General features: G+C 43.8%; 1 protein-coding gene across 15 annotated transcripts in view; it reads left to right on the plus strand.

Moving 5' to 3' along the window:
• Positions 1-12,498, plus strand: part of HDAC4 (histone deacetylase 4) — a 240,882-nt gene that overhangs the window by 132,541 nt on the left and 95,843 nt on the right. For 14 of the 15 annotated variants that reach the window (XR_014785743.1, XM_084819809.1, XM_084819817.1 and 11 more), the window contains 3 exons: positions 2,047-2,163; positions 2,255-2,453; positions 4,195-4,433. Coding sequence is in view for 14 of the 15 variants with exons in the window: in XM_084819809.1 (XP_084675935.1) it covers positions 2,047-2,163; positions 2,255-2,453; positions 4,195-4,433 (555 nt within the window). In the remaining variant the exon portion in view is untranslated. The remainder of the gene's footprint in view (positions 1-2,046; positions 2,164-2,254; positions 2,454-4,194; positions 4,434-12,498) is intronic. The other variant, XM_084819827.1, reaches the window with a different exon arrangement.

The raw sequence follows: 12,498 nt of genomic DNA on the forward strand, positions 1-12,498 counted from the left end.
ATTCTACAGTTCAGCCAGGGCTTTGACAGTGCCACCAACGCACAAGGTTGGAAAATCCCCAAACGCATTCAGGAAACCCTTTGGATCCATCGGGTGCCTGGGGTGGACCATTCTAAGTGGTCCCCCACCCTTGCGGAGCTCCTCAGCCAGTCCAAACTGACTTTGGCTGACCGGCAGCCAGTCCAAACTAACCAGATAGATCTGTCTGTCCTTGTCAACAGAGTCACATGTTACTCCTCCACCTTCAGAGCACCAACTCTACCAGAGCAGAATACAAGATCGAAAGTGTGCTCTGCTGCATTTGAGCTGACTGAAATTTCTGAACAATCTTCAAATGTGGCAGCCCCACATGCAACACATTGCAGTTGTCTAACATGGAGGTTACCAGACATGGAATAATTGCTCCAATCTGATATAGAAAAATACATGTTCTGATTATTCTCTTCGTGTTCAGCAGGTGTATTTCACATTCTACCTTAAACTCTCTGGGTATCAGTAGTGAGGACTTTTTAAAACAGCTGCTGTCCCTCATACTCCTATCACCTGGCAAAACCTTTTCCTTTACTGAACAATCCCATACTCTGTTTTCAGCAACACAGTACTGAAGAGAAACATATTATCTTTGACTATCTTTACCAGTTTTCCTTAACCTAACCTACCTCACAGGTTGTTGGGAGGATACAATGGATGGGAAGAAAGTCTTATAAGTCACCTTAAGCTCCCTGGAGGAAAGTAGGATATAAATGTAGTAGTCGTAATAATAGTACGTGAATATGTATAACATACTCATCTTCATTCCTTGCTTACTGCAGTGAGGAAATACCCACAGTGTTTTTCATTTATGGTTGAAAGAACCTTGTGACAGAAGAACCTAGTAGTGACCTATCTTCATTTCAAATGGAATGCTCCATTTGGAATGATAAGAACATAAGAAGAGCCATGCTGGATAAAACCAAGGGTCCATCTAGTTTAGCATTTTGTTTGCACAGTGGCCAACCAGCTGCCAACCAGGAAACCACAAGCAGGACACGAGTGCAACAGCACCCTCCTACCCATGTTTCCCAGCAACTGGTGTACTGCCTCTGATACTGGAGGTAGCCATCAGGACTAGTAGCCATTGATAGCCTTCTCCTCCAGGAATTTATCTAACCACCTTTTAAAGTCATCCAAACTGGTGGCCATCACTACATCCTGTGGTAGTGAATTCCACAGTTTAACTATGTGTGAAGTACTTCCTTTTCTCTATCTTGAATCTCCCACCAGTCAGCTTCATGGGATGACCCCAGGTTCCAGTATTATGAAAGAGGGGGAAACTGTCTCCGTATCCACTTTGTCCACACCTTGCATAATTTTGTATACCCCTATCATGTCTCCCCTTACCCTCCTTTTTTCCAAGCTAAACAATCCCAGCTGTTGTAATCTTCCCTCATAGGGGGGTTGCTCCAGCCCCTTGATGACTTTAGTTGCCCTTTTCTGTAATGATGTTAAGTCATGACAGCATAATTCCCCAGGGCATTCTCATGGGGGGTGAGGGTGGGGGTAGATGGCTTCCTCCATGACCACAATTGCAATTCTGTGTATTTTTCAAGGTCCATGATTATCAGTGAGAACAGTAAACTCATGACCCCATACATATGGTGTTAATTGATCCAGCATCCAGAAAGCAGGCAGCAGCCCCCGCCCCTCCTGGAGAATGTCCCTGGGAATGATGGTGTGTCATGACATGATGCCATTCCTACTGGGACATGCCATTCAAAATGAAGATAAAACAATGCTAGGCTGTTCCACTGCTTGCAACGGCAGCAGTGTTTTTATTGCAGGACAAAATGGGAAAAATCCCTTGGCTCCCTCCCACAAGGTATACAATTTCAGCAAGCTCTTAAAAGTTATTCCAGTCTTCAGGGGCTGTTTTCACCATCTCCCCTGAAACCAGTGAAAAAAACTGGGTCCAATACTACTAATTAATGGTTATATATGGGGTATTTTCTTTCTTGTGTAATGGAGGTGTCCTGTCTTCTGAGGCAGCATTTTTGGTTCTCTTTTCAGACCAACCTTGCTCATAGACTTGTGAATCGTGAAGGCTCAGTAACGCAGCTGCCTTTGTACACTTCTCCCTCCTTGCCCAATATAACGTTAGGACTACCTGCAACCACCCCATCCAGTGTAAGTGCTGTTTAATGTGAAGTTTGAGGAGTTTTGTGGTTACATTAACTGCATTCATAAGCTCAATATATTACCAGTTGTATGCTTACAGGGGGGATCAGGACAGCAGGATGCTGAAAGACTTCCTATTCCATCATTACAACAACGAATCTCCATATTTCCTGGCACACACCTCACTCCTTATTTGAGCAGTACTTCGGTGGACAGGGATGGGGGAACTGCACACAACCCTCTTCTTCAACACATGGTCTTACTGGAACAACCAGCTGCACAAAATCCCTTAGTCCCAGGTGAGAGGAACAGAAGTTGTAACTGAAAAAGTGTGTGTGTTTTTCTCGGAATCAATGATAAAAATGAAAGGCCCAGTTCAGACTTAAAGATCTCAGTGCGCTTCATCCTAAACCCTTCCCTTCTCATTGTGCTGTGATTGAAGTCTACCTTTCCCATTATGTCCATACCAGGAACCTATAATTTGAAGTTGATTTCAGATCCTGTTTTGTTCTGATCCTAGTAATCATTTTCCTGGTTCAGACTTATCAGGAAACTATGGTCAATTGGCCCAGGAAGTCTTCAATCGCAGCACATTGAAAAATGTGAAGGGAAGGGGCAAGATGATGCCCTTTCCCTCCAGACACAAGGACCATGCATTTCTTAGCTTAGTAAGTTGAGATATGTATGTGTGAACCAAGCTAAAGTGTGATATACCAAAGGAATACAGATGATGAATATCCAAATCAAGAGAATTTGTGGCGATAGCGAATGAGGTTAAGAGAGATTGACAGGGTTCGGATGACACACCACAGCTTGTCATGAGTTATTTAATACACAATGAGCTGTGTGTCAGTGGGTGCCAAGTTGCAGATACAACCCCCATTTGGGTTGTGTAGTGTGAACCCATCGAGTGTGGATTATGCGAGGCTTAAACAACCCTCAAATAACCCCCAAACAGACCATGGGTTATGCAAGAGTTGTTTAAGCCTCGCATAACCCACGCTTGACAGGTTTGCACAACATGACAACCCCCGAGTATGGGTTGCATATTCAAAATGCACATGCCGCAGCCTCACCCTGGGTTAAATAATCCACAGTAGGCTGTCATGTCATGTGACCAGCCTCATTGACTCACTGAGCTGATTTTAAAGAGAAGCCTGTGCTGGGCCAGGTGGGCCCCTTTAAGAATTTTGTATCTTCAGTACGGGGAGGACTCCTGTGTGGCTACCGTGAGCAGGGCAGCAATCTACTGTTTTAATTCCTTCCCCCCATGCCCCTGATGTAATGTACTAGGGTGATGCTATATCAGAGACACTGGAAATAAATCAAAATCACTCTTCACTGCAGTCATGCATTGCTCTCAGCACCCACCTCACCTGGTGCACAGACAGGCTTCAGCGGTGGTGGGCCTCGTGAGGGCTCCAGTGCCCCAGCATTTGCCTGAGATTGCTGCATTTTGACATTGATCCTTTCTACTGCTAAACATGTTGAGTGATCATAATGGATGGTGAGAACCTTTCCATAAATGATGTGCCATAAAGGATGGTGAGAACTCTCTTCCTACTATCTCCATAGCATGCATAATTTTATAGACCATTGTCATGTCCCCCTATACTAATGAAAAATGCTGAGTTCCCCACTCTGGAATTCAGTGCCTACACAGTACAGAAGGTAGAGAATAAACTGGGATTGTGATGATTGATGAAATTTGTGATTGAGTGTGATGAGTGAGCTCTCATTTCATACAGGACAACTCTCATGTATCACTTACGTTATCTGCTCATCTTGACTCCCAACCAGGCATCAGGAGGTATATTAGTGTTTATCTCTATATCTGTAATTTGTCCAAGGAACTCTGTGTTACCGCATTCTTTACCTTACTGAATTTTATTTTTTTAAACTTTCAGCGGGACAAAATGACACGGTGGCTGGCTTAATAACACACATGATTGTTACCGTGAGAGTTACTCAAAAGCTGTTTTCTCCCTTCCTCTTCTCTTCCTCTTTCTTCTCCACTGTTTTCCTCCATATTATCTTCAGACTGGTATCTTTCAGGGCTAGGGGCACTCCCCCTCCATGCGCAGTCCCTGGTGGGTGCAGATCGGCTGTCTCCCTCAATACACAAACTGCGGCAACACCGCCCTCTGGGGCGCACACAGTCTGCTCCTCTTCCCCAGAATGCACAGGCCCTCCAGCAATTAGTGATCCAACAACAGCATCAGCAGTTCCTGGAAAAACACAAACAGCAATTTCAGCAGCAGCAGCTGCACATTAACAAGGTAGGTATGCCAATTGCTGGTTCTTGCTCATACATTTTTAATGCACCCGTTTAAAATTGTGTTTGCTCTAATATGCACAGCTTATAATTACGTAATGTCAATTTGTCTTCATCCTTGGATTGCTTACTGTTAGGATGTTCTTGGAGAACACAGGGAAAAATGATACATTGGAAATGTGTGCAAAGTGTCGCCTTCTAAAGCTGAGTAGCTGGAAACGAGAGGGATTCCATTGAAAATCAGCTATTTGAGTGCGGGATGTATGTTTACTTAATTCATTCACCAGAATACTGTTCTGTGTGAAAAGAATAGTTCTGAATACTGGATTGGCACCTGGGAATCTTAAGTTCCGTTCACAGCTGAAAGCCTGGCAGACGCATGCTAATGCCTTTTGCTGCTCGCTTTCTCTGCCTCTACTTTTCAAAGGACCCTGTATATTACTTATTAATATTTATGAAGAATGTAAAGGCTGGAAGTGTTTAATGTCTGATATCCCATGAACCTTTAGATAGGGCAATGTGATTAGTTTATTTCTAAGTCCATCTGTGATATGCTCCATTCCTTATATAGACAAAAGTAGTAGTTTTACCATACAAAGGGAAGAATTCTCCAGTGTGTGTGTGTGTGTGTGTTTGCACATGCTTGTGCATGCACACACAATCTGACCTCTGTTATTTAACCATTCAAAACATCCATAATTTTGATTCAGTACAATCCTTAGATATATAGACAATGCTTGTCTTAAACCACGGGTGGGCAACTTGTGGCCCTCCAGATGTTTGAGCTTATAACTCCTGTCAGCCCTAGCCAGGGGTGAGGAATGATGGAAGTTGTAGGCCATCACTTCTGGGGGGCCACAACATCTGGGGGGGCACTTCTGTCTTAAAGGGACAAAAGGCTTTTCTTAAAGGGACATAATTTTTAAGTCTTTCTGTTTATCAAGTTACGCCATACCTCCCTACCTAGTTCTCTACCCCTCCTTTTCTCTCCATGCCTTACTGTAGGGTTCTTACTGTTAGAGAGGAATCCAGTAACCAGTTTGGCTTCAAATGCTGTGATTTCAATTTATTGTGGGTAGATGGTTAGTTTCTGATTAAAGAAACAAACACCACTACAAGTTATATTAGCCTAAAGCTTTGGCTCATGTAGATTTTTTCTCAGTGAGAAAAGGAGAGACAATTAGGGAGGGGGGGGGGAAGCACTTTGTTTATAGAACAGAGTGAAGACAAGATGATTACACAAGCCACTGACGTCATTTTTGTACTTCTGGAAACATGCCACTGCTATGCATGTGCCAGACCTGGAATTCATTCAAACTAGCATACTGATGTAGTTTAGAGCTGTTATTTCCATGGAGATTTCACTAGCTGCTTGCCAAACATACTTCATGGAGTAAAGCTTAAAATTAGGGTTATTCGAAGCAATAGGTGATGCAATCTCTTTGAAAGTAAATATATTGCAGCTCATTTGTATCAGTTTTAAAGGTTCCCATTGCCAATATTGGAACAAAATATGTGTTAAAAGACACTTTCCTGGAATCAAATTTGTGTATGATATTAAATATTTTCAGACAGACTGTCTCTTTTTTTTTTTTGGTAGCTTAAAAACTGAATTTAGGCTGAGCTACACTGTACCATTTTGAAGCTTAACTGGAGAACATTAAGAGTTGTAGCCAATGTTAGCCCTACTTACATTGAAATGAGTGGGACTTAAATTAGACTAACATTGAATACAGCCATAAAAGTCTGCTGTCATAAGTGTCCAGAATTGCTTGGTTTTACGGGTTAGAGCCCTGCCCCATGATTGTTAAATTGAAATTAACAGAGAACCCAGAAACAGACAGATATTCAAAGAGGGGGGAATAGGAGAATATCTTTAAAGTGCTAGGGGTCTCCAATTGGGTACTTGGGCTGTGGAATCCAGATGTCTTATTCTCTGTGGCACTGTGGCCAAAGGAGGAAACTGCTGACCTGCTTTCTGCTATGCTTCAACACAACAGCTGAGATAGCCAGAGGGTGGCAGTGCAGCTACCAGGTCAGCAGGATCAGAGGACACAAGAGGCAGTACGATTTCACCTGGTTCCATAAATCACCTGACTCTGGCCTGGTTCCTAAGCGTGAGCAAATTGTCACTCAGGCACAAACTGACCTAGTCTCCAACTGCCCATCACTCTTAACTTGTGTGCTCTACTGCCTGCTGCTTGAATTACCTTGTTGATATCTTCTTGCTTCTGGATAATGTCAAGGTATTTAGTTAATTATTCAGTTACTTAATGTTTAAAATTATGGCCACCTTTTCAGTCTTCCCAGAGTCCCTTACAAGCTACATGTAGGGAGGTTGGAGGAATCTGCCCAGGGGTGGGGGTGGGGGTGGAGCTCACTGAGATTTCATCAGCTCGGCCCCCCCAGACTTCATCAGCTCGGGCTCCCCAGGCTCGCTTTCCCAAGAGCTGGCCGAGCTCAATCTGCATCATGTCAGGCTAGTTTGCAGATTTTCGGGTCTTAAAAAAATTATGTAAATAACAATTTACACAAATTGCAGCTGCAATTTGCATAATTTGTGTTACTTGTGCAAATTTCAGTCATAATTTGCATAATCTGTGCAAATTGTGACCACAATTTGGGGAAATTACAGTGGCAATTTGCGCAAAATGCTATTTATGCAAAAAAAAAACAAAACCCCAAAAACACTCCCCCCTCCCCCAGTTCCCAGACTTTCCAAAGAATCCTGTGGCTTAGATTTCCTGGTGACAGACATCCCTAGCTACATGTTAGTTGTCTTGTAGTTGTCTGCAAGTAGTGATTTGGATCAAAAATGTATAGCATGAGCAGAATGGCAGTTCTACTCCCACATGGGGGCTGGGACTTGTATTTTTTCAGAAAAAATTACATTGGGGGAAAATCGAAAAATGTGCAATACTTATTTTTTTAGCGCTCTTTACAGTGACTTTGTTGCCTTAGGACAGCATTCCCTAACCTAGTACCCTCCAGATATTTTGGACTTCAGCTCCCATCAGCCTCAAGCAGCATAGGAATGATGGACAGCATAATCCCAAACATCTGGAGTGCCCCAGGTTGGGAAGGCTGCTTTAGAAACATAAAGCAGCCTTTATGTTCTTAAAATTATATTCTGTGTAACTTGGTTTGCTCATTAAATTATCATTATATTTAAAAATTTAGAATGTAAAGTCAGTTAGTAAATTGTAATTATTGTCTGAATAAGTTATACTTTTAAATTTAAGATACCAAACATGATCATTTTATGAGCAAACCAAGTTATGCATAACATATTTTAGGTTCGTATTTTATGTCTGGCCAGAGTAGTCCCTAAAACTTTTGAATCATCCTAGAAGCTAGAAGGAGCAGGAAGAACAAGAGGCAGAAGAAGACTGGTGTACAGCATTTGTTCCTTTTTGGAAAGAAGTTTAGGGGAATTCCTAAACCTGTTGCTGTTTGTGGGGTGGAGCTTAGGGAAATCTGATCTGAAGGAAATACCTACTGAGATGTTATTTAGCTTGGAAAGACTCAGCTTCGGATGGTAAGCAACTGTATTTAATTTAAGAACCTTTAAGCAATCTCAACCTATTATTTGAAGAGTGACATATTATTCACTTCTGTAAATAATTTCTGTAAATAATTTCTGTTATTTTTTGTTCATTTTGAAAGGTTGTCTATAGTGGTAAGTGTCAGTCTCATACCTATGCCATAGGAACCAGGCTACTGAATTTATTTTAGGTAGAGAGGGTTTATTCTAGTGGCAGCATGTAAGAGGTTTTATAGCTGAGGCAGTATTCCCTATTGGTGAGGTCTAACTGAGAACTTTATTAAAAACTGTGGCAGTGAGTTCTATAGACCCAAGCCTCAAAGTTAATTTCATAAAAAGGAAAATAAGCACAGATGGGATAACTGATATGCTGTTCCGTCGCATCTGGTGACAGTGCGGGGTAACCTACTGTGTTTTATTCACATGTGGGTTTTAGGTTAGAACTACATTAATTGACTGTACAGCATCTAACCAGAACAAGTCCAGAAACACAGGTCTGTATAGAACAAAACCCAAACTGTCAGGAATGCACATTTTCTTCCATATTATGATATGGTGACTCAACTCACATGTTGGGAAACTGAGCATGACTTGGAGGATCCCTAAATGTATTTCAGTAAAAGAAACATTAGATCAATAATTGTAATAAGGAATGGAAGAAATAACTATGCAGAGAATCTTACAGAGAGGATTCCCCTACAGCTTCATTATTTCCAGACATTTTACATCTCTAGTCTTTCTATAAATATCTTCTTATTACATAGTTTTTAGAAATCATGGGGAATGGGGAGGCTAGGTAACAATATATGAATTGTATATTGTATAAATTTAATTAATTAAATTTATTAATCGCCCATCTGGCTGGTCACCCAGCCACTCTGGGCGATGTACAAGCATATAATACAACAGCTTAAAACAATAAAATTCTACAATAAAAACATTTTCTAAAATACCCTAACCCAACCCAAATGCCTGCCTGAACAACCATGTTTTTAATGCACGGCGGAAGCTCATTAAAGAGGGGGCATGGCGGAGTTCCCTAGGGAGGGAGTTCCACAGACTGGGGGCCACCAGAGAAAAGGCCCTCTCCCTTGTCCCCACCAGTCTAGCTGTCCTGGCTGATGGGACAGAGAGAAGGCCATCCAAGGCTGATCTTGTTAAGCAGCCTGTCTGGTGTTGCTGGAGGTGCTCCTTAAGATAGGCTGGGCTGGAACCATATAGGGTTTTAAAGGTCAAAAACAACACCTTGAATTTGGCCCAGAAAACAACTGGTAACCAGTGCAACTCCTTCAGCACTGGAGTGATGTGATCTCGCTGGCGGCTGCCTTTAATCAGGCGAGCCGCCGCGTTCTGTACCAGCTGCACCTTCCAAACCATCTTCAAGGGTAACCCCACGTAGAGCGCATTACAGTAGTCTAAACGAGAGGAGACCAGGGCATGTACTACCAATGAGAGCAGATGGTCGGGAAGGAAGGGGCGCAGCCGCCGTATCAGATGGAGTTGATACAGCGCTGTCCAGCTCACAGCTGACACCTGAGCCTCCATGGACAGCTGGGAGTCCAAAATGACCCCCAGGCTGTGGACCTGGTCTTTCAAGGGTAGCTATACCCCATTCAACACTAGGTCAACATCCCCCAGCCTCCTCTTGTCTCCCACCAAAAGTACCTCAGTCTTGTCAGGGTTCAGCTCCAGCTTATTCCTCCCCATCCAGCCACTCGCCGTCTCCAAACATTTGGACAGGGATTCTACAGCCAACCTTGGTGAAGATTTGAATGAGAGGTAGAATAAACACATTCTCTTAAATTTTAAAGGAAAATATTTCATAATCCAAAACTGTTCAGTTTTTCTATGGGGGGGGGACAACATCCTTTGGTGGGGGACAGATCTCCCCTCCAAATTTTTCCAGTTTTTTTCTGGGCCTTCAAATCTCTAGCAGTCCCTGGAGGCAAAATAGCTCCTGTTTGAAAAATTGTGACGATCACTGCCTTACCTCTTGGAGAATTCCCTGTAGACCACTGTTTCTTCACTTCTGATTGTGGAATGGATTATTTGATTTATTTAAAATATTTCTTGGCCGCCTTCCAGGGCAGAAGCCCTCCCAAGGTGGCTTACAGCAATAAAATACATAAAAACAACATGGCTTACAGCAATAAAATACATAAAAAATCAAATATTAAAAGTGATAAAACATAAGAACAATAAAAACAGCAATAAAAGCCAACAATAAAACCAGCAACAATGTTAACAGCAGTAACACCAACAATAGCAGTCATATTACGAGAAGGCCAAGGTAAAATAATAGGTTTTCAAGGCCTTCTTAACAGTCTGCAATGACAGAGCATGGCGGACCTCCGATGGCAGCTTGTTCCAAAGGTGTGAGCCCACTGCACAGAAGGCCCTCTCACATGTGATCACTCACCTGACTGCTCTCACAGGTGGGCAAATGAGAAGGGCCTCTCTTTCTGATCTTAAAGTGTGGGCAGGCTGATATGGGTGAAGGCGGTCCTTCAGATAACTTGGTCCCAAACCGTTTAAAGGTCAAAACCAGCACTTTGAATTGGGCTCAGAAAAGCACGGGTGGTGCAGCTGGCGCAGTATAGGTGTTATGTGTCGAGTTGCCTCACCCACCAATACTCGGGCGGCCACATTTTTGCACAAGCTGAAGTTTCTGAACCGTCTTCAAAGGCAGCCTCACATATAGCGCGTTACGGTAGTCCAGCCAGGATGTGACTCGTGCATGGATAACTGAGGCAAGGTCCATCCTCTCCAGATAGGGCCGCAGTTGGCGTACCAGCCTAGGCTGGTCAGAAGCACTCCTGGACACCACAGCCACCTAGGCTTCCCCAGTTAGCTCAGAGTCCAGGAGGACTCCCAGGCTGCGCACTTGGTCTTTCAGGGGGAGTGGCAACCCCATCTAAGACTAGTTGTAAACCTCCATCCAAAGTAGTTGGTTTCCCAACCCACAGTACCTCCGTCTTGTCTGGATTAAGTTTCAGCTTGTTCACCCTCATCCATCCCAAAACAGCCTCCAGACACTGGTTCAAGAGTTCCACAGCCTCCCTGGGATGTGCAGATGGAAACGAGAGGTGGAGCTGAGTATCATCCGCATACTGATGACATTTCAGCCCAAACCTCCTGATGACTTCCCCCAGGGGTTTCATGTAGATGTTAAACAGCATGGGGGACAAGACAGAACTTTGCGGCATCCCACAGGTTAATGGCCATGGGGTGGAACCAAAGTCCCCTAGCACCACCTTCTGAGACCGCTCCTTCAGAAAGGGCCAGAACCACTTTAAAGCTGTGCCTCCCAAGCCCAATCCAGATAAACGATCCAGAAGAATACCATGGTCGATGGTATCGAAAGCCACTGAGAGATCCAGAAGAACCAACAGGGTTGCACTCCCCCCGTCCATTCCCTGGTGTAAGTCATCAACCAGGCGCCCAAGGCTGTTTCCATCCCATAACCAGACCTGAAACCTGATTGGAATGGATCTAAATAATCAGTTTCATCCCAAATGGCTTGGAGTTGTGAGGCTACCACATGCTCTAGCACCTTGCTCAAGGATGGTAGATTTGAGACAGGACAGTAATTATCTGGAACCATAGGATGGAACTTTGGTTTCTTCAGCAAGGGCCTCACCGCAGCTTCTTTCAAAGCTGCGGGGACCTCGCTGTCCCTCAAGGAGGCATTTACCACCTCAGAGGTCCAGATATCCAGCTCAGCTCTGGCAGATTTCACAAGCCAGGATGGGCAAGGATCTAAAGGGCAGGTAGTAGGCCTCAGTCCTACTACTTTTGTCCACATTATCAGATTGCACAAGCCGAAAGGTATCCATAACATGACTAGATGATGCACCATCCCTGTCCATATCAGACTCTGTCAAAACAATGTCATCCAAGTAGGCATTAATATGAGCGATTTTATCTGCAGAGTGTCTGGCAAATTGTTCACAGCAGGCCTTTGAGGGTTTGAGTTCCAAGGCCTACACCCAAGAGGCATTGAACCACACAAAAGAGCTCCACTGGATGACACTGAGCAGACGCAATGGTGGCAGAGAAGTAGGATTTCTTTACAGCCATCACCGCCACAGAATAAGATTGCAAGTGGATTCTTACCTGTGTTCGATCGTATTCCTTCTGAGTCTTCTGCCATTTGAGCTCTAATTGTTGACACAGTCATTTCATCACCTTCAGCTCTAAGGAGTTGACATGGTTCTATGACTAGGTTGAGGACGTTTGGGAGCAATCCTATCGATAGCCTGGGTCATCTCCTCATTCCAAGCAGTGACCAGGACCTCAGCAGGACCACTGGCTAAGACTGCAGGAAAATCCCCAAGAGACCTAAAAAATCCATCTGGATTCAGCAGTCTCTGGGGGCAGACCATCAAATTTGGTCCCCCACCCCTGCGGAGGTTACAGGTGGCCTGAAGGTCAAGAGTGATCAAATAATGATCTGTCCATGCCAAAGGAGTCACTACTGGCTCCCCCACCCGCAGATCATTTTCTCCCAATCCAGCACAGAAAA

Source organism: Heloderma suspectum, chromosome 1 (genome assembly GCF_057233095.1).
Source record: "Heloderma suspectum isolate Gila_16-S chromosome 1, 16-S_ref, whole genome shotgun sequence".
NCBI lineage: Eukaryota > Metazoa > Chordata > Lepidosauria > Squamata > Helodermatidae > Heloderma > Heloderma suspectum.